Below are 20813 nucleotides of genomic sequence, written 5' to 3' on the forward strand. Positions count from 1 at the left end.
GAAGTTATCCTTTAGTGTCATAAATAGCTTCTGTGAGGGTTTATTCTTTCATGTTGTTCTTTTGAGACCAGCCTTGTATCATAATAGAAAGCATTATTTTTGAACTGAATGGCATAACATTACCTAGCAACTAGCAATGAGTTAACCAGTATCAGTAGCATTGGCTACTAATATATTTCTTTAAATAAAACCTAAGAAAATGAAAGTTTGGCTTGTATTACAGAAAGCTTTAAGGAATTGGGTCTTGCTTTGTTCACCTGCAAAGCAAAGAACAGAGTGATTAATAGAGATTAAAACTATTTAATAGGATGTTTCAATTAAATGTAATAACAGCAGTAATACTTATAATAATAGCAATAATACTTGGGCTTACTTACATAATCATAATGAATGTTTGTAGCACCAAGAAACATACTCTTCTTGTTAGCCCTCTTTTACAGAAAAGGAAAAGTTTTGAAAATAACTCACTTGTATGTTACATGTGTGAGTGTACTAGTGGACACGTGTTAGTTATTGATATTCTGAAATTTGATGTCAGATATTTTGAGGAATTTAATCATGCTTCAAGTATTTTAGAGTATTCTCAGACCAGATGATTAGGTTTAGGTTCTGGCATCTCTAGTTCAACACCACAAACATCAGGAACATTACAAAGAGGACCACGTGAATAAATAACCATCAGTGTTTAGTGAAATATTGACAGCAACCTGTAATAGTGCTTTTTCCTTGGGACCACCATCCCACAAATAACAACATGGAAATTTCTTATTAATTATGAAATCTTAAGTTTAGCTTAGGCTTGCCCCCCAACTAGCTTGTATAACCTAAATTAATCTGCTTCTATTAATCTATGTTCTACTAGGTGGTTTTTTTTAAACCTCTTTTCCATTTCTGTATATCTGACTTGTTCTACATCTTCTGGTTTCTCCTGGCACTTCTTTCATACCTAGATTCTTCTTACTAATTTCTCTCTCTTTTTCCGGATGTCCCACCTATACCTCCTGCCTAGCTATTGGCTGTTTTCTTTCCTTACAGTAATCATAGCAATACATTTCCACACAGTGTACAAATATCCCACAACAGAGAACTCATCCTCCTTCAAAGAACACCATATAAAGAAATGATCCAAATTTTACAAATTTTTCACTGTACACAAAATCTTTTTATATATGATCTCCAAATTGGTTTCTAGAATACAGTATTCACAAAAAATACTTGAATAATTTTAGACATACTAAAAAGATCTTCATTTAAAACTAGCTTCCACATAGCATCTCATCAAACTTGAGAAAAATATCACTTCTCATTTATATTTTTTCTTAAGCTTATTATGTGAATATTCTAAAATTCATAGTTGGTGCTTACAAAAACCAAATAAGCTTAGATGGTCTGAGTCTAATGCCAAGTACTATGCATACTAAAAGGTAAGTGGTAACTGCAATCACATGATCAAAATGAACTTGTTGTAATGTTCCTTTCCAAAATCAAAGTTTATTATTTGAAATACTAATCAAAATAAAAACACAAGGAACTAGAACCTATTCAAGTTTTATGAGTGATTAGATATAGTAAGATAGAGTCATCAATTGGACTATTTACAATCTAAAATTTTCATTCATTTACTATCAGCCTACATTGCTTTATAACTACATAAAAGATAACAACTTTGAAAACAAGTTATATGAAAGGTCAATGATATAGGTAGTATCATGGATTCAGACATTTCAAAGTCATTGTTTTCTAAAACATGGGTATTTAGTCTCATGCTTAAATATGAGAGGATCCAAATAGTAAAGTCCTTTTTTTTAAACATATAATAATAGCAAATTTGGTTTTTGCCGTTAAATACTTCTGAAAAGGGCATCTGGTCATATAATATACTGCTAATTAAAATCTGTCTTACCTACGTAATTTCAAAGAGATAATCTCTTTACATATTCAAAGAGATAATCTCAGTAGGAAGAGGTGTGCTTTCTTAGAATTATACCCAATGCATTATTCCAATTGTGACATCATTTTGAGATGGTGATGTCATCCTTCCAATTCACATAGTATTTTCAAATCAGTAAATAGTAATGAAGTGGCTACTAGTAATTATTTTAGTACAATGATTATTTTATTTATTCCAGCGTGTGTGTGACTGTACAGAGCACATGTGGATGTCAGAGGACAGCTTTTGGGAATGGATTTCAGGGGTCAAATTACATGTCATCAGGCTTGCATGGCGAGTACTTTCATCCACTAAGCCATCTCTTTGGCCCCATAATGATAACTTTGAATACACATTATGTTAAAATTGGTGTGAAGTCATCAAATGCCCATTTCAGTCCCACTCAGTGCTCAAAAAGCAAGTTTGGCTGAAGTCTTAAGCAAACAGAATAATAAAACTATGCTTCCCTGAATAGAGGGAGGGTTTTTTTGCTGGTTAAAATTCCAGAGTTGGAAATATTTTTAAAGAAAATGTATCAGGACTGAGTAGATTGCTCAATTGGTGAAGTACTTGGCATGCATGACTAAGGACCTAAGCTCTACCCCGAAACCCAGTGAAACAACTGGACATGGTGGTGCATCCTGGTGAGTCCGGAGATGAGGAGCTGAGACAGCTGCATCCCTGGGACTCTCTGACCAATTACCCAGTCTATTCAGCAAACACCAACCCACTGAGAGACCCTGAATCCTGAGGAAAACAGCCAAGTTCTTCTCTGCCTCTTTGCATATACCCATTTGGAAACACACACACACACACACTCACTCACACACACATACACACACAAGGAGGGAGGGAGGAAGGCAGGGAGGGAGGGAGAGAGAAGAAATAATCACAGTGAAAATATGTTATGTATTAAGAAAATTTGCCTATATCCTTATTACCCAAGTTTTTGCTCAACAAGTATAACCAAACACATTCATCCCTATACTTCTCTTGGAGGTAAAATCGTCACAAACTCTTAATCTCTTAATGTTATGGAGTGCTGTGGGTTAACCATAATATAGTTTGTCCTTTTGTTTCAGGACAGTCCAAGATGTGGCTACTGTTGACAGTAACAAGTGTGATATTTACATTTGGAGGTGCACATGGCTTATTTGGAAAACTGGCTCCCGAAAGCCCGGAAGCAGACATGAATATTGTGAGTTGTTGAGGGATATTACTGGGATTAGAGTCATGATCAATCTAAACTTTTAGTGAAATTAAAATTCATTAGAAATATCTGTTGGATGCATTTTAAATTAATTAAAACATAAAAGTTTTTTATTTTAATTTTCCTTAGAGTCAGATGATAAATTACTGGGGATATCCTAGTGAAGAATATGAAGTTGTTACTGAAGATGGTTACATTCTGGGGGTCTTCAGAATTCCTTATGGGAAGAAAAATTCAGAGAATTTAGGTATAAACTCCTTTCTTCCCTCCATTGCCTCTCTCTCCTTCTTTGCCTTCTCCCCCTTTCTTCCTCCACCTCTACATATACCGTTCATCCTTTTTTTCACCTTCATTTCTTTCTAAGGATGAAAAACGTCTAGATCACTCTGGAAATTCAACACAAAGTTATATTTCCAATCTTTAATAAAGAGCAACCAAGTCAATGAGACAGAGGAATGAGAAAGTGATCATGATAAAAATGCAGTCCTGGTGCTATATGCAAACTATTAAAGCCCTCTAACCCAGCTAAAGAAATCAGGGACAATTTCTCTCAACACAGTAACTGAGCTAAATCCCAGTACATGAAAAGAGTTAACCACAGCTTGTCCTGTGGAGGGGAAGGTTCAGAGGCAGCTAGAGCTCTATTTCCTAAACAGATAAAAGACATTTAATTTTGATGATACTGTTAAATGTTTATATTTTTTCTCATTACAGAAAATAGAGAAACATAACTTTATTACTCTTAACCTACATATACACAGTGCTTAATTTCTTTAGACTATCATTTTAATATCTTTATTTACATATAACTGGCATATGCAGTAAATGCATATACATGTGTACAAACTAAGATGAAGATATAGCTCAGTGGTACATTTGCCTAGCATAAGCAATGTCCTGTGTTGATAAATACAAACGTAAGAAATAAAAATTATGTGCCGGAGAAATGCTCAGTGGTTAATAGTCTTTGTTGTTCTTGCTTGGACTTGGGTTCAGTTCTCAGTACCCACATGCTGGCTGCTCACAACTATCTATAATTGCACTTCCAGAAGATCAGATGCCATCTTCTGGCCATTAAAGAGTCCTGCAAACATGTGGCACACATAAACTCACACAGACTTACACATATACATAAAAATAATAAATGTACAATTTGCTCAATTTTGGCATACAAAACACCCTTGAGAAAAGATATTTAAGATGTCAAATGCAACCTCAACAAAATGAACATACTTAATTCTGACCACATGTCTACCTACTATAAGGAATAAGTTTATAACATTTGAATAATCTTCTTCCCTAGGCAAGAGACCTGTGGTGTTTTTGCAGCATGGTTTGCTCGCATCTGCCACAAACTGGATCGCAAATCTGCCAAACAACAGCCTGGCCTTCATTTTGGCAGACGCTGGCTATGATGTGTGGCTGGGGAACAGCCGAGGGAATACGTGGTCCAGGAAAAATTTGTATTATTCACCAGACTCAGTTGAATTCTGGGCTTTCAGGTAAAGAAAGATGATAATTCATAACAGGCATGTATTTTGGCTTTCCAAGCATGGGCCTTCTTGCTTTCCCATCAAAGCCAAGTACACTCCAGGTAGGAGGTGAAAAAATCCATATCATACTAATCCAACATTTGCGTCTTCTATATACCTCATTCCAAGGATAATTTTACTTCAAATTTGCTAGTATTTCCATACCCAAGATCAAGAGATGCCTAAAAATGTTTTCTCAAATAAAATTAACAGCATAGCTAAAAGGTGGATTCTTAAGTTTTAGAAACTATAATGAGAAAATACATAATTTTGTCTGATTTACTTTATTCTTGCAGTTTTGATGAAATGGCTAAATATGACCTTCCAGCCACAATAGATTTCATTGTAGAGAAGACTGGACAAGAAAAGTTGCACTATGTTGGTCATTCTCAGGGCACCACTATTGGTAAGTAAAAGCCCTGACCCTGAATACAGTATCTATGCCTCTACCCAGTAGCGTAGCCACTTCTATGCAGCCTTATAAAATGCCATGTCCGTGGCAATCCAGTGATATAAGGACAATTAGCCCTCCTACCCTAGAGATAGATGAACGAAGCAGTGGAATAAATAACTCGGGCAAGCGGCATGAGTCTTCATCAGTCGCCCAGTAGAATGACTCTGATAGCAGCCCAAGCCGCCTGACTCCGAAGGCAGCATGTTCCAGCCTCCCACCTGATTTGTTCTCTTCATTTATTCATTTTTAATGGAAACCAGACCATTTTCCCAAGTGATATACCAAAGAAGATAAATTAAACTCTCTACCTTTTATAGTACTTAAATGGGGATGGGGACAGAAAAGTAACAGATTAAAAGTAGCATGAAGTTCAACAAACCACGCTAGTGATACAGGAAATATACCTCATGCAGGATTTTAGGCAGTCCCTGAGGGTTTTGAAAGCCATTTTCAGCAGAGAAAAAAAAAAAAAAACTTCCAAGACCCACTGAGTGAAGACTTATAGAAGAGTCATGTGCACGTGTGGCAGGCTGATGGTCTAAGGACCAAGAACAACAAATACAATGGATCCAGAGCTAAGGGACAAGTTCAGAGATCAGCAGTGCCACTGTGTGTCTTGGGTAGGAGTCAGAGCAAGAGGCAATGAGAGAGAAACAGAGTGCAATGGCATCGCAGCAGTTGCAAAGAACAGTATTCAGGTTCTTCAATTACTTAAGAACATTAGCCTTTACTAGCAGTAAAAAAGGAAACCAATCATAAAGAAATTTTTAATACAGGAGTTGCATGGTGCATTATATGAGCTTTCTTATTGCTGGAATGCAGCAATGGCAGGAACTCAGAAGCAGCTAGAGGACCCAAACAGAAATTCATACCAGCGATTAGGGTGACCTTGATTACTGATGGGGGAGGAGAGCTGTGGAAATAATGATGCTCAATCGAGTGGCATGTGTGTATATACATACATGCATGCATGCATGCATACATACATACATACATGCAGTGTGTGTAAATAGATGCAGCCAACAAACTTTACTAAAATGTTGGATAAAGTGTATAAAAACAAAAATAGGAATAAAGATGATGCCAGAGTTTATGGCTTGAGGTCCTGGAATAATGAAGATTCTGTTATCCAAAGCAGGAGGGAAGTGAGTGGGAAAAGTGGTTATATAAGGGCATCAAGAACTCAGTTTGAGACCCCTCTGTGTTATCTATTAAAAATATCAGGTAAAGATGTCAATAATCAGTAATAAAGAATCTGAAGTTCAAGAGAAAATAATGGACTAAAAACACTCGTCGGGAGGTGTCAGTCAATGAGACTGAGTTTAATGTCATTTAAGTCAAGGAGTCACTTCAGATAGCTGAGAGGTCTTAGAACAGAACTGAGTTATCCCTTCATTTACAAGATGAGAATTCTGTGATAGAGGAAAATAGTCAAAGGTAGTAAAAACGATGTGCACGGGCAGGCAGAATTCTGGAATCCAAAGGGAGGACTACTTTACTACTATCAAAAAGCTATGAAAATGAAGTCTGAGAGGTAGTTGTTAGAATACCTCCCTAGAATCCATAGGTATCTTTTTTGTTGTTGGTGGTGGTTTTTTTTTTTAATGAAACAAGGCTGTCCTGTGTATCTCAGGCTGACTTCAAACACCTGACCCTCTTAACTCAGCCTCCAGAGTGCTGAGATTATTGGCATCTGCCAATAACTGCTTGGCTATAAGGACTCTCATAGCATTACTTTCTGTGACACACACTTAATATAACTCAGTGTTTTGCCATAAATTATTATAATTAAATTACTATAATTAAAATCGTTGAATCTAGATGCAATGCAACAGTTTCCTTACAACTTATTGAGAGAAGTAAAACCATTTGCGTGATACAGAGTTACTCCACTCTGCTTCTATCTTGAGCTAATTGAAGACTCAACTCAAATTTTGTTCATTAGTGGATATTTTAAAGTGCCATCACTGTGTGCACACACATCTCAGCAAACTAATGTGCCCATTCACAGCTTGCCTCAGATGGTATTTTGAGCAACTCCAAAATAATATCACACTTCTGAAAGAACAGCACACATGTGCACACACCTTCTTCACTGATGGTCCATTCGGTTTCAGGTTTTATTGCCTTTTCTACCATTCCTACACTGGCTAAAAGAATCAAGACGTTTTATGCATTAGCTCCAGTTGCTACTGTGACATATGCAGAAAGCCCTTTGAAAAAACTTTCACTTATTCCTGCATCTCTTTTTAAGGTATGTGATTCCATTTAAGGTATCCACTTGCCATTGAATTTCTGGGATAAGATGAAATCTCGGAGTTGTTTTGATTTGCATTTCCTTAATTGTTAGAGACAATGAACAATTTTTGAGGTCTTTCTTAGCCACTGTTTTGTTTGTTTGTTTGTTTGTTAGAACTCTCTGCCTAGGTTCTGGGTCCATTCTTTGAATAGTTGCTTTTTTTGTTTTGTTTTGTTGCCGTTTATATATTCTGGATATTAATTATTTTTCATTCCATGGGCTTCCTCTTTACCTAGTTTTCTCTATCTTAACCTATGCAGAAGTCTTTTAGCTTTGAGATCCTACTGGTCAACTTTGGCCTTAATTCTTAGACTAAGAGAGTCTCATCGGAGCATCATTGCTATACCTACATCATATATGGTATTGCCTATGTTTTCTTCTAGAAGTTTCAATGTTTCAGTGTTCACACTTAGGTTTTCAATCCAGTTAGTTTTTGTACATGGTGAGAGATAGAGGTCTAAAGAACAGGAAATTGATAAAACAACTTACAGAACTAAAGAAAAATACAAGTGTAATCACACCTGGATCCGTGGCTTAAGCAATTAAGGGTTTCTACAGCTTGGCTGCTGCCATGTTCTAATGATACCTTTGTTCTTCAGATTATATTCGGTAATAAAATATTCATGCCACACAACTACTTTGATCAATTTCTTGGGACTGAAGTGTGCATGCGGAAGCTGCTGGGCCGTCTCTGCAGCAACGCTTTGTTCATCATGTGTGGCTTCGACAGGCAGAACTTGAATGTGGTACGTACTCAGTGTGGCCTCCAGTCTAGGACCTCCTCACAAACACATTTGATTGTCTTGACACCATCACATAAAAGCGGTTCTTCGCAAGAACTTAGTCGCCTCAGAACTGTGCCCACAGCACTGTTGTAGACCACAGGGAAATCACAAGCTACTTACTGCCCATTCCAATTTCCTCTCTGGTTCCCATTCAAAACAGGATTGACTTTTAGCTGGAATTTACCTTCTGTGACAGAAAGGAATGAAGCTTATTGGGCAGGCCCTTCTGAGGAACAATACATAAACATCAAATAAATGTTGCAAATGCTGTTAATGCTGCTAGTCATACCCATTCGCTTTGTAAAATGCATTTCTGTGAAGCTGTGTGACAGCTCATGCATATCTTGATCTGCCTTTTTATTCCCTGAGTTGGAGTTTTAAAACTTTCATGAGAAAATCCAATATCTTAAGTTCCTTAAACACATGAATTTATGGCAGCCTTATTTATCTACTTATTAGTGTTTTGAGACAGGGTTTTTCTGTACCTTTGAAGCTTGTCCTGAAACTAGCTCTTATAGACCAGGCTGGCCTTGAACTCATAGAGACCTACCTGCCTCTGCCTTCTGAGTGCTGGGATTAAAGACGTGTGCCATCACTGCCCAGCTTTATGTCAGCCTAATTTAAAACCTACTCTTGGAACTGATTTAAGCTCCTTTACTGGTTTCCTCACACACACACAAGATATGCTCTTGCAAAGTTAATAAATAATTTATACTAAATTTTTATTAGTACAAATATAACCTATATATGTTCTCCCTTTTTATTTTGTACTAAGGGCAGAACTTACTAATTTTAGGACCATGTTCTACCACTGAGGTATAGTGTTAGTTTTTTATTTTATTCTATTTTTTGTTTTTGTTTTTTTAAGACAAGGTTTCTCTGTAGCTTTTTGGTGTCTGTCCTGGAACTAGCTCTTGTAGACCAGGCTGGCCTCGAACTCACAGAGATCTGCCTGCCTCTGCCTCCCAAGTGCTGGGATTAAAGGCGTGCACCACCACCGTCTGGCTTTTTATAAGTTCTTCCTTTTTTTTTTTTTTTGTTTGTTTTTTTTGAGACAGGGTTTCTCTGTGGTTTTGAAGCCTGTCCTGGAACTAGCTCTGTAGACCAGGCTGGTCTCAATCTCATAGAGATCCACCTGCCTCTGCCTCCCGAGTGCTGGGATTAAAGGAGTGTGCCACCACCGCCCAGCTTTCAGTTTTTTTTTTTTTTTTAAAAATAACATTTTTGTGTGAGAGACAGGATCTTGCCAAATTTCTCAGTCACTCATTCACCCAACGCAGGGCTTTAACCAGAGATCGTCTTGACTCAACCTCCCAAGTAGCTAGAATTACAGGGCTATCCTGACTCTAATTTATAACTTTGAACTCCTAAATAATGAATTTATTGCTAAAATGTAGTGTACTAATTTCTGCACTCATTGGAAACTTAGTAGTGAAAATGCAGCTACTGTCTCCATGGAGACTAAGTTGAGAATTTAGGTTCAGAAACTAGGTAAAACTTTCTGGCCTCATACTGATGGTTGCTATTCTTGTGAAACTAATATTTTTCAAAACTATGGAGTCTCAAAATCTGCTTTGAAAAAATATGGGGCCAATGAGCCATCTGTATTGTTCATTGTGGTTAAAGCAAGTGGTGTACTTTGTAGACCCTAGGCCGGCATGCCACTGTATTGCTCATCCCTCCTAGGCTGGCATGCAACTGTGTTGTTCACCCTTCCACTCAAGTGTGTTACAGGGTAGCCAGCAACACTGGATTGAATCACAATGCTTAGCTCCTAATTGTTTTACAGAAACCAAATGCGTCTAAGCCTCTGTGTGTGTGCTTGATTTCTAGAGTCGCTTCGATGTGTATCTAGGCCATAATCCAGCAGGAACGTCCGTTCAAGACATCCTCCACTGGTCCCAGGTATCAGTATTCCAGTGTTGTTAGTAATCATTTTGTGGGATTGAACCTTTGCACTTAACCTAAAGCACATTCTTAAGATGTCCCTGACAGGCAATTTTTCTATAAGTGTCAACCTACAAAAATAACTCTTAACCCACGTGCATGAAAATCTTATGACAACATGTGCTATGAGTAACAAAGAAATAATTACTTTTATGATATAGCATGCAAAAATTGAAACAATGCTGTATTTGGACTCACATATGTTCTGTATTGAACAACACATATCCTAGATGGTTATTAGCAATTATTTGGAATGAGAAAATATAAATATAAAAATAAATATAAAATATAAATATAAAAATAAATATAAATATAAAAAACTAAAGTTATTTGGAGGTTTAATTGTTTTCAAGTGGGTTAGGAAAACTTTTACCTAATTAATTTTAATTACTTATTAATTTTTTATTTTATCTTTACCTTTACATTTTCATTAGGTTGCTAAATCTGGGAAACTTCAAGCCTTTAACTGGGGTAGCCCATTCCAGAACCTGTTACATTACAATCAGGTAAGTTTCTTGAGATTGAAATGGCTTACAATTTAAAAGACAAAGACATAAAAGTCTGGAAAGAAAAGTAGGATAATCAGGCATCCAATTTCCAAATGCTGCTATCCAGTTTCTCATTATCCCACTGCTAGGTTCAGGAAGTGAAGCCTAGAGCAATACCGGGTCGGCTCTGAAGACTTTCCATAAATTAACAGCACATGGTCTATGCACAGCCCAGTTTTACAATCCAGCCTCCCCACAACACACAAGTTAATGGCTATGTCTGTTCAGGATACTAACTGGTTTTCTCATACATTAGCCTCTCCTTTTAGACAGCCAAGTGAATGATTTCATGAAACACATTTCCATGTACAAGAAAAAAGTGGTGTGTTTTCAGGCCAAAGATAGAAATATTTTTTAGCATGATGGTGCCTTATAATCCGCACACTTTTATGGTACAAAGGACCCAGATCCTGGAGTTGATCTACTTGGTGGTTGATACAAAACTGCACAGTAATTCACAGAGTAGGGAATTATTGATGGGATATAAGAGTGATAATATCTGAGAGTTTGCTCAGGGAAAACTCTCAGGTTATCATTGACTAATTTTGAGCAAGGCTAGTCCCCTATGTTACATTGTGATCCGCTGTTCCTATTTAAACAACCCCATTTTTTTCCTTAAGTGGTAGATGGATAAACCTAATTTTCATGTTTCCCTATTCAGAACTTAGAAGTACATGTTTTCAGAACATGATTCTACATATAAAGAAAAGACCTACCCTTTATTTGATGTCTTTAAAGGGGATTTTTTCGAATGCTCTCAGATCAACTCACAAAGTATAGACTTGCTTTGAATTTACTTTGCTATTGGGCAAAGGAATCAATCACAGACAGCCAAGTAAAAACCTTGAGCACCAACTGTCAAGTCTACCCTTCTTCCAGCATGTCAACATCTTCATAACCAATGCAGACTGTGTGTTAGTTGCAAATAAAATCTAATGTTAGTTTTAAGAAAATCGCCTTTATCCACAGAGCTAAGTGAATACAGCCCAGTTTGGGTCAATGCTTCTCAACTTCTAATAGGTCTGTCAATCTGCAAGGACTTTTGTTAAAAATGAAGTATGGTGGCCTAAACTCTGCTCCTTTCACCTGTCGTGTTTTAGATAACGCCTCCTGATTACGATGTGTCAGCCATGACTGTACCAATTGCAGTGTGGAATGGTGGCCATGACATCCTTGCTGATCCCAAAGATGTTGACATGCTTCTTCCCAAACTTCAAAACCTCATTTACCATAAGGAGGTTCTTCCTTACAATCACCTGGACTTTATCTGGGCAATGAATGCTCCCCAAGAGGTTTATGATGAGATCCTTTCCTTGATGGCAAAAGATTAGAAGAATTACCTACAGGCATTCCAAAATCCTTTCTTCCTTTTGTATACAGTTTTGCAATGTTTAAAATGAATACTTATTGCTGTAATTTTGACTTTGGAAATATAGTGGCATCAACAAAGTTCTCATTTGTCATTTTTTTAATTTAAAGAAATATAGCATTTCATTTGGAAGCTTGAAAGAATACATTTCTGGGGCAGAGTGAATTTTTTTTTTTTTGGATCATCCCAAAATTCCTTTCTAAATTCAATTTAGATTAGGAGGAGCCACAGTTCATTCAGAATTCTGTAACTGAATGATGACTTTTCTCATGTGTCTGACAGATCAAATTGCTCCCGATCACTGTCATGCCTGCATGCTGATAGTATTGCTTATTCTTTTTGATGAGATTCATGAGAAATCCAACTGCACTGAGTATGTGTGAGGGAGCAAGATACAACCCATATGTAAATTCAGGGAGCTGGGAGATGCACTGTGGGCTCTGCCTTCATTGTTCTAGACCTCAACCACGAAACAGTCGCCACCTCACAAAACTGTTTTAAAAGTCACTGTCAATGTCCTGGTCACTACAAGAAGATGTAGAAACATTTCCAGTGACATGTGAACCAAAACAGACATCTGCCACATATTGATGAAAAATAAAAAGTATTCTAAACTTGGAAAATATCCCCCAAATATCCCTAACTTAGGAGTTTTATTAACACATTCCAAATTTTTATGTGACTTCAGATTCTTGGTAATCGTTTTGATTTCTGTATTTTGTGCAGAATAAGGCTAAATGGATGAGATATAAATTAGGTAAGGCTTAGTTGTTACTGGCATAGTGAATAAAAGACAGAAAGCCTTCACAAAAAAAAGTTCGTTTTCGTTGCGTTGTCCTATCCCAAGCCCTTTTCTAGGACTCTTAAAGATTTCTTATGTACAGTACATTTCTCCTTCATTTTTATCATGGAAGAAATTTGTAAATGGGGATCACTTAAGAGCCTTTAAAATGGCAGTCCGTGTTACCATATTACCAAAGTGACACGAGGTTCTCAGTGAATTGTTAGGGATAGATATTTTTGGTGGTACAATATTTCTACCAATGTTTGTCAAGAATCAAATATGTCTTCTATACCATCTTGAGAAACTTAACCATTGCATCCCTAAAGTTTCTCGCATTTCTGCTTCTACTTGCCGTTCTCTAGTCTGTGTCTAGCAGACGGTGCCCATTTAGACCTCGTTCTCTGAACAGAGGTAAATGTCAATGAAGTTGTTGCCACAGCAGCTCAGTTTCACTCTCTTGTTTGCTACTCTGAATTGTGGGCTCATCTGTCAGGTGTGGGGGGGGGGCGGTATTCATATGGGATTCCTTTACCCATCCCCTGGACAACATCTCACCATGTAAGGCTCAGCAATGGCAAATCTGCATGCATCATTCTCACTTCTCTGAGTCAACAAAAGCCAAGCAAATAAAGTGTCTCTAGCTACACTGGAATGAGATTTTGTAGTGACTTTGAATATCTCCCCCACCCAAGTGTATAGAAGTTTAAATCTATTTAGTGTTAGCATAATTTGATGAACTTCCTCATATTCTTTACTATTTCCACTCTCTCAGTCAATCCTGTTTTACCTGTGACTTCAGACACTTCCCTCCTCCCGCGAATGGATTTTAAAATAACTTCTCATTTTCACATAATGATACCATTATCGTATCCAAGTGACTACCACAAGTACGTCTCCAGACATTGCTTATTATTTCCTGGGATGCAATTGCCCCACCTTATGTAAGCTTTAACCTTGATGGTGCTGTATATTTAATAACTTCACAGCCAACTGTTTTATTTTTATATCTGTTATGGTGTACTTAGTTTCTTCATGTGTCAATAGCTTTCACAGATAAAATTTAGTTTTCAGTGACCAAATATTTCAAATCACATACAGGTCTAGAAATGTATGACATTAGAAAGAACAAGCTTCATGGTTACATCAGAATTACTGAAAGCCTAACAGAATTTTGCTTCTAAGAAACAAAACTATACTATAGTTAACTCCATAAATGGGTAGGCATGGAAACATAACAAATAATATTACAAAAATAGTTACTTAAATAACATTCTCCCTTCCCCTAACAGTTTGTTCTACAAAGGGTACCAACTATTTTGAATTTTTGAAATTAAAATGTAATTAGATTATTTTCCTCATTCCTTTTTTCTCCCTCCATCCTTTCCTCCCTTGCTCTCTCTCAAATTGATGACCTCTATTTTTTAAATTGCTTTATGCACACATACAAACAATTTCTAATATATATTAGAATATAGCATAATTGTATACATATATTTATGAATATATATTCCTAAACATATACAAGGAACCTGCTTGGCACATATAGTGTTACTGGAATGTGTATTCAAGGCTGACCACTCAACATGGGATTACCCAACCTTTTAAGACAGAAATCTCAAGAACAACGGGATACGTATTTTACCACTAGAGGGCGAGATGGGCTTAGCGGTTGTGTTTTTCTCTGCTGGGGAGCAGTTCCTCTGATTTACCCCACATTTTAGCCTCCTTAGTAAACCTATGGAGTCCACTGGGTAGTTTCCTCTTGTGCGGTGACTGAGAAAGCCGAGCTAGGGAGAAAGAATGTTCCCTCAGCCTTGCACCTCTACCCCAGAATGAGCTCAGTTCTCGGCTGTTCCCACTCTGCAGTGGTCTCCCAGCTCCCTGCTTGGGCATTGGCTGTCCCTGGTGTGAGACTGGAGGAGCCCCTGTCTCCGGAAGGAGTAGGCAACTGCCTGGACCCACAGGCCACAGGGTTCATTGGGATCAGCAAGGGGTTTCAGTACACAAGAAGCAACTGAGGTTAAGTGGAGGCCTGATGTTGACAACATAGCCCTGGCTCTGTGTTAGCATCTGAGAATTGTTATGGCACTCTCCAGGCTTCAGACTTGAGAAGACAACTGTTCCAGTTAAGAGACCTTTAACACGTGTCATTTCTTTGTCAGACTACACCCTTTCTCAGTATAAATCCCATGATCCAAGCATCTCCAACCTTCTAGAACTTAACTTAGGCTTCACCATCACAGCTTCATATTACAGCCTTTTAGGGCTTCCCTGATTATGCCATCATTGCTATACAGTGTTTGAACTCAGTAGTCTTCTGGAACCTTGGGATAAGGCTGCACAATCCTATAACTCTCGATTTATTTCTTGCATATTGTCTTAGTTTTGTTTCTATTGCTGTGATAAGGATTATGGCCAAAAGCAAACTGGGGAGGAAAGGGTTATTACATTACACCTTCTATACCTCAATCAGTTACCATTTTAATACAAATCAGAACCACCATTTTAGGGGTAACACTGCCCACAGTGGACTGGGCCTAACTACATCAACTATTGATGAAGAAAATGCTCCATAGTCTTGTCTACAGGCAAATAAGACAGAGGCAGTTCCTCAATTGGCATTCCACTTACCAGATGACTCTAGCTTGGGTCAAGTTGACAACAAAGAAACAAACACAAACAATTATAATATTACTGCCATATAGATAGGATATCCAAGTTCTTCTACTAACTCAAGACTCGGTACAATATGGCCTTATATCACAAATAAGTATCTTAAGACTACATTCTTTTTTCTTTCCTTTCCTTTCCTTGTTATTATTTACTGACTTCTCCCCTCAAATTGGATAGTGTAATCTGTCCTTGAGAATGCTTCAGAGGGATTTTATTTTCTCCATTAATAATTCCGTTTTTCTAAGACCATCAGCACTATCAATTTTATACCTAGGTTTTCAACTTCTAAAGTAAATTTTTCTAAAAATAGTCTCCGAATCAATTACTTTAACAATATGATAATCAAAGTACCTGAATGTTGGAAAGGAGGTTTTATTTTGCTCATGTTTTCAAATGTTTCAGTCTACAGTCACATGACCCCATGCACCTGAAAATAGCATAATGGCAGTGGGAGCCTGTGGCCCGGCATCTTTGTCACCCTGCTGAGGACAGAAACCAAAAGGGGTCAGATATAAGAGTGAACAAGGACCTGTTCCCACACATCTACTTCTGCCAGATAGGTCCAACCTCTCAAAGTTTGTGACCTTCTAAAATTGCACCACCTGGATATTGAATGCTGACAATGCCTTTCAGGAAGACAGTTTATATCTAAGCCATGAAGACTGTATTTAAAATATCTCTGAGAGTACTACATCCCCAATAACATGCCACTCCCAATTTCTTCCTCCCATCAACCATCAACCCTATAAGGCTCTACTCATCATTATAGATGAGAGCTGGAATGTCTGCATAGGTATTGTCATCCCATCTTCTCTGGTCAAAGTCAATACCACAATGCTCTCACTCAGATAACAGGAGCCTTAATTACTAAACTAGAATCGAGTTTACTTCTGAGTTTCTTTTGGAAATCTTTTCCCATTGTACGATAGGATTTTAGCACTAATAACCTTTGCTTCAAGGAAGATATTACCATTCCCTCAATTCCTACCCTCCTATCAAAGTATCAAGGTATGCCTTCAAGATTATTGTACAATGGTGCTGTTTTTCTTCCTAGACTTGTTTGATTGCTCTGTTGCCTATGTAAGGATTTGTATTCTTTTACACCACTCCTAACAATTAAAGGCTCTTCCTGGAATCTTTATTATATTCCATGAGTAGACAGGATAATAAAGTCAGCAAGGCATTTTCATCCATAGTGGCTGTGGACCTCAAAAACACTAAGGTCCTTCTAGAGAAGCATGATGCTCACTGCAGATTCTACAAGAACTTCACTGAGTGAAGTCTTTTGTATTTGTTTCCACATTGCTAAGGCAAATCTCCTCATGAAAACATAGTCTTATACTCTAGTTCTCAATAGTTCAAGAGATAACTCATCAAAGCCAAACTTAATACGTAATGCAATGAGAAAATTATTTAGGCTGATTATAGAACTACTAATCTAGATGGCTAAACTGCTATACAGAAGGGACTGAGTTAATTCAAAGCTTTTTAGAACCCTGCTTGCACAACAAAATCTTTGAGGGTTCAGTAGTAAAGAGCAGCACACTGCTCTTCCAGAGGACCAAGTTGTTCCCAACCCCACATCAGAAGCTTAACTACTGCCTGTGACTCCAGCTCCAGGGGATTTGACTCTGTCTTCTGAAATTCTCAGGTACTAATACTCACAGGTTCATACCCATACGCAGACCCTTACACATATACATATAATTCAAAATAAAATTAATATAGCAAAAAATTTGCCTGAAAAAAATCTGTAAAGATACCTAGTGATTTTGAAGTCATGGTTAGCTTATATAGAACTTCTTATGACCCTTTAATATAGCTCCTCATTCTGAGGTGATTCCCAAACACAAAATTATTTTCATTGCTACTTCATGACTGCAATTTTGCTACTGTTATGGATTGTAATGTAAATGTCTGATATTAAGAATATCTGATATGTGACCCCTGAGAAAGTTCGACTCCAAAAGGTGTGTGACCCACAGACAGACTGAGAACCACTGATATAGAAGATATGAACATGGGCTGTGGTGGCACACACCTTTAATCCCAACACTTGGGAGACAGAGGCAGGTGGATCTCTGTGAGTTCAAGGTGTAATGGCACAAACCTTTAATCCCAGCACTTGGGAAGCAGAGGCAGGTGGATCTCTGTGAGTTTAAGGACAGCCTGGTGTACAGAGTAAATTCCAGGACAAAGATACAGGAAACTGGGCAGGACAGAAACCTCAGTCAACAAATGGTGTCCATGACTAGCTTATACCCTGAAATAACAATAAAGAAACTGTATTCTTTTAAACACTGCCTGGCCCATTAGTTTTAGCCTCTTATCAGCTAATTCTCACATCTTGATTAACCCATTTCTAATAATCTGTGTAGCACCACGAGGTGGTGGCTTATTGGGAAAAATTCAACATGTCTGACCTGGCAGCTGGCTCCATGGCCGCTCACCTCACTGCCTTCTTCCTCCCAGCATTCTGTTCTGTTTACTCTGCCTACCTAATTTTCTGTCCTATCAAAGGGCCAAGGCAGTTTCTTTATTAACCAATGAAAGTAACACATAGACATATGACCCTCCTCCATTGACAAAGTTCTTAATTTTTTCCTTAAGAGTTTTCCTTTAGCATAGAGTTACTTGTTTTCTAAAATTAAACTCAAGTATTTATTTTAACAAGAAAAGAAATTGCCTCTATTAATCAATCAGCCATGAATCTAATGCATGAAAAAACCTAGAGTAAAAAGTCTAAGGAGCAAGGATGCAAAAATCTGACCTTGGTCTTTGTTCTGTCAGCTTTAGGTGAGAAGTGATGCATGATAGGTCAGCTGAGGTCATCTAATGATGAAGAGCAATTTGCACTGCTATTCTTCTGCTCACAATAGTATCAGTATCTCTCTCTCCTTCTGTTAGTGTAAACTCACAATCTGAAAAGAAAAATTCTAAATTTCATCATTTCTTCACATCTATAGCTTTTTCCATCATCACAGCTAGGTGTGTATGTAAACCTGACATTGGATGAAGATATGCAGATAACTTATTACACAAGACTGTAGGAGGCAGAGTGATGTTCTAGTGTGATCTGCTGCTTACAGATGGTGTAAATGACCTTTTTCTGGATTGAAGGAAGTGCTCATTCCCATTTTCATAAAGCCAGTGGGAAATTCAATTAATAAGGGGTTGTCTCTAGGTGTTAAAATCTAAGTTGTGTAGTTATAACTTGCAATACAATTCATATGAAAATGATGCTCTAGATTAGAACCAACTTTAGCTTGTGCTATAATCTAGAGATCTTGATCGAGCATACAAACCCAGGTTCAAAGACTCTGCCTCGGTATGTTTGGAGTGGAGCCCATGAAACTACACTTAAACAAGTTTCCAGAGATCCTTGTTGGTCCACAAACTGATCGGAGAAACCCTGGCTTATCAAATAATGGCTCCATCAGCTCACCTGCATCTATTTAGGTCATCAAACACTGACGCTTGATATTGATGGAGTCTAATTTGCACTGTACCAGAAAATTACAGGAACACATTCAGCCACGCTCCAAGTTTTGATAACTCCCACCAAAACTGAAAGCATTTCAAACTGCCATATGAAACATGACAGGAAAGAAAAGACCTTGAAAGTGAGGTTTAAAATGGTAGGACTGGAGAGATGGCTTAGCAGTTAAGAGAATTTGCTGCTCTTCCCAGGGACCCAAGTTCTGTTCCCAACATCCACATAGTGGCTCCCAACCACCCTTCGAAGGGAGCTAACACTGTCTGAACATACAGACAGACAAGCAAGATAACTTGTATATAGAAAAAATTATTATCTGAAATAAAATTTTAAACAAAGGATTTAGGCAACAAAGGAGGATTAAGAGAAGAAACGTATTGGGTAGGGATAATATCGGTGGAGAGAGGAAGCTGTGAAATTTTTTTGATGACCAGTCTCATCAAGTTCCATGAAATCAGGATATTAATATTGCGACCACCAATCATAATACACCCACCCCACCACACACAATAGCAAATGGAACAGACCCAAAGGAATAGAGACATAAAGGATTTAGGGATGCAGGCTACCAAAATGGTCTCTTTCCCAATTCTTGTCAATTTGTAATGTTATCTTTCCTGACCATGGTTAAATATGTAATACTGACCCTCTCTAGAAGGAAGGGAATATTAGTTAATATTTATCTATTATATATCGAGTGCTGTTTTAGGGCCACTACTTGCATTGTCACCCTAGTTTCTGATGCCCTTTTAGAAAAGAGGACTGAATCAGAACAGTTTCCAGGATCTGGAGAGACAGCTTCTATTTCCAGATAAGAAGCCCCAGCTCCCAAAGAATTCTAGGGGGAAATATTTTAGAAAAAAAAAAAAAAACAGGGTTTCCTGGAATGATCACATCTGTCCCATGTGTGACGGACAAAGTGACACTAAAACTGCCAAGAGAATCATCAACATTATGGGAGAGACGAGAGTATGCAGGCCACGAGGTCCCAGCAGTATTCTGCGCTATGTATGCTGGTACTTGCTGGGTGAGACACTATCTCTATGGGCTTTGCCAAGTGGAGACCCGTTCAACAAGCACTCATCTGATGACCCAAAACTAAGCCACATGGCTCCCTGCAGTATATGCTGCATACATTACAGGGAGGTGTTCATATTTCAGGATATCGAGGGGAATTTGAAATCAGGAACAAAAGTTAAAATTAAACTAGGAGGAAAATCAAGCAGACAACAAAGAGCCCTTGTACAGAAGAATAACTTCACTGGTATAGAGGTGCCGCTGACCGCAGTGCTTAAGTGTAACAGAAGCCAAGGTCACCTGTAGAATACTTTCCTTATTATTTCACTTCTTTTACCTAAAAATGTCTGTGTTTCCTAAGATGAATTAAATGTTAGCTATTTACAAACGCTGTCACTTCAGGTAGGGGAATGCAGAGTTATCAACATAAGGAACTCTTTCCAGATATTTCTTTTGAAGAGTTTCAAAGCATGATGCTAGAAGGACATATCACCGTGTGAGCAGAACTGTACACCAAGAATGCAGAACTAGAAGACATTTGTAAGCCAACTAAACCTAAAAATAAAACTTATTGAGCAATTAAATCTATTATGCAACTAAATCAAAAACAATTTCAGTGAAAAGTTATAATCAAGTAGGATCCAATGTAACTATTAATTATTACAACCCAGAGGCTATCCTAGATGTCGGACTAAAATCCAAGTTGTATTTTTTTAATATAATTTTTTTTATTGAGAATAGGAAAAAAAAAGTTTTCGCCTCCTCCCCA

The 20813-nt window shown here is 37.7% G+C and overlaps 1 protein-coding gene across 2 annotated transcripts; it reads left to right on the plus strand.

The window, feature by feature from the left end:
* The first annotated feature begins 3023 nt into the window (after positions 1 to 3023).
* On the plus strand, positions 3024 to 12036 carry LOC126512090 (gastric triacylglycerol lipase). Of its 2 annotated transcripts, none has more exons than XM_050159654.1 (9): positions 3024 to 3128; positions 3270 to 3387; positions 4444 to 4642; positions 4969 to 5078; positions 7244 to 7380; positions 8025 to 8171; positions 10044 to 10115; positions 10592 to 10663; positions 11806 to 12036. In XM_050159654.1, the coding sequence occupies exons 1-9, from the start codon at positions 3024 to 3026 to the stop codon at positions 12034 to 12036; spliced, it is 1191 nt and encodes a 396-aa protein (XP_050015611.1). The 2 variants fall into 2 exon arrangements, with proteins under 2 accessions (XP_050015611.1, XP_050015618.1); XM_050159661.1 differs by having other exon boundaries at positions 4543 to 4642.
* Positions 12037 to 20813: the final 8777 nt, after the last annotated feature.

This window comes from Alexandromys fortis, unplaced genomic scaffold (genome assembly GCF_014885135.2).
Source record: "Alexandromys fortis isolate MF-2015 unplaced genomic scaffold, M_Fortis_MF-2015_v1.1 scaffold_10, whole genome shotgun sequence".
In the NCBI taxonomy this organism is placed as follows: Eukaryota; Metazoa; Chordata; class Mammalia; order Rodentia; family Cricetidae; genus Alexandromys; species Alexandromys fortis.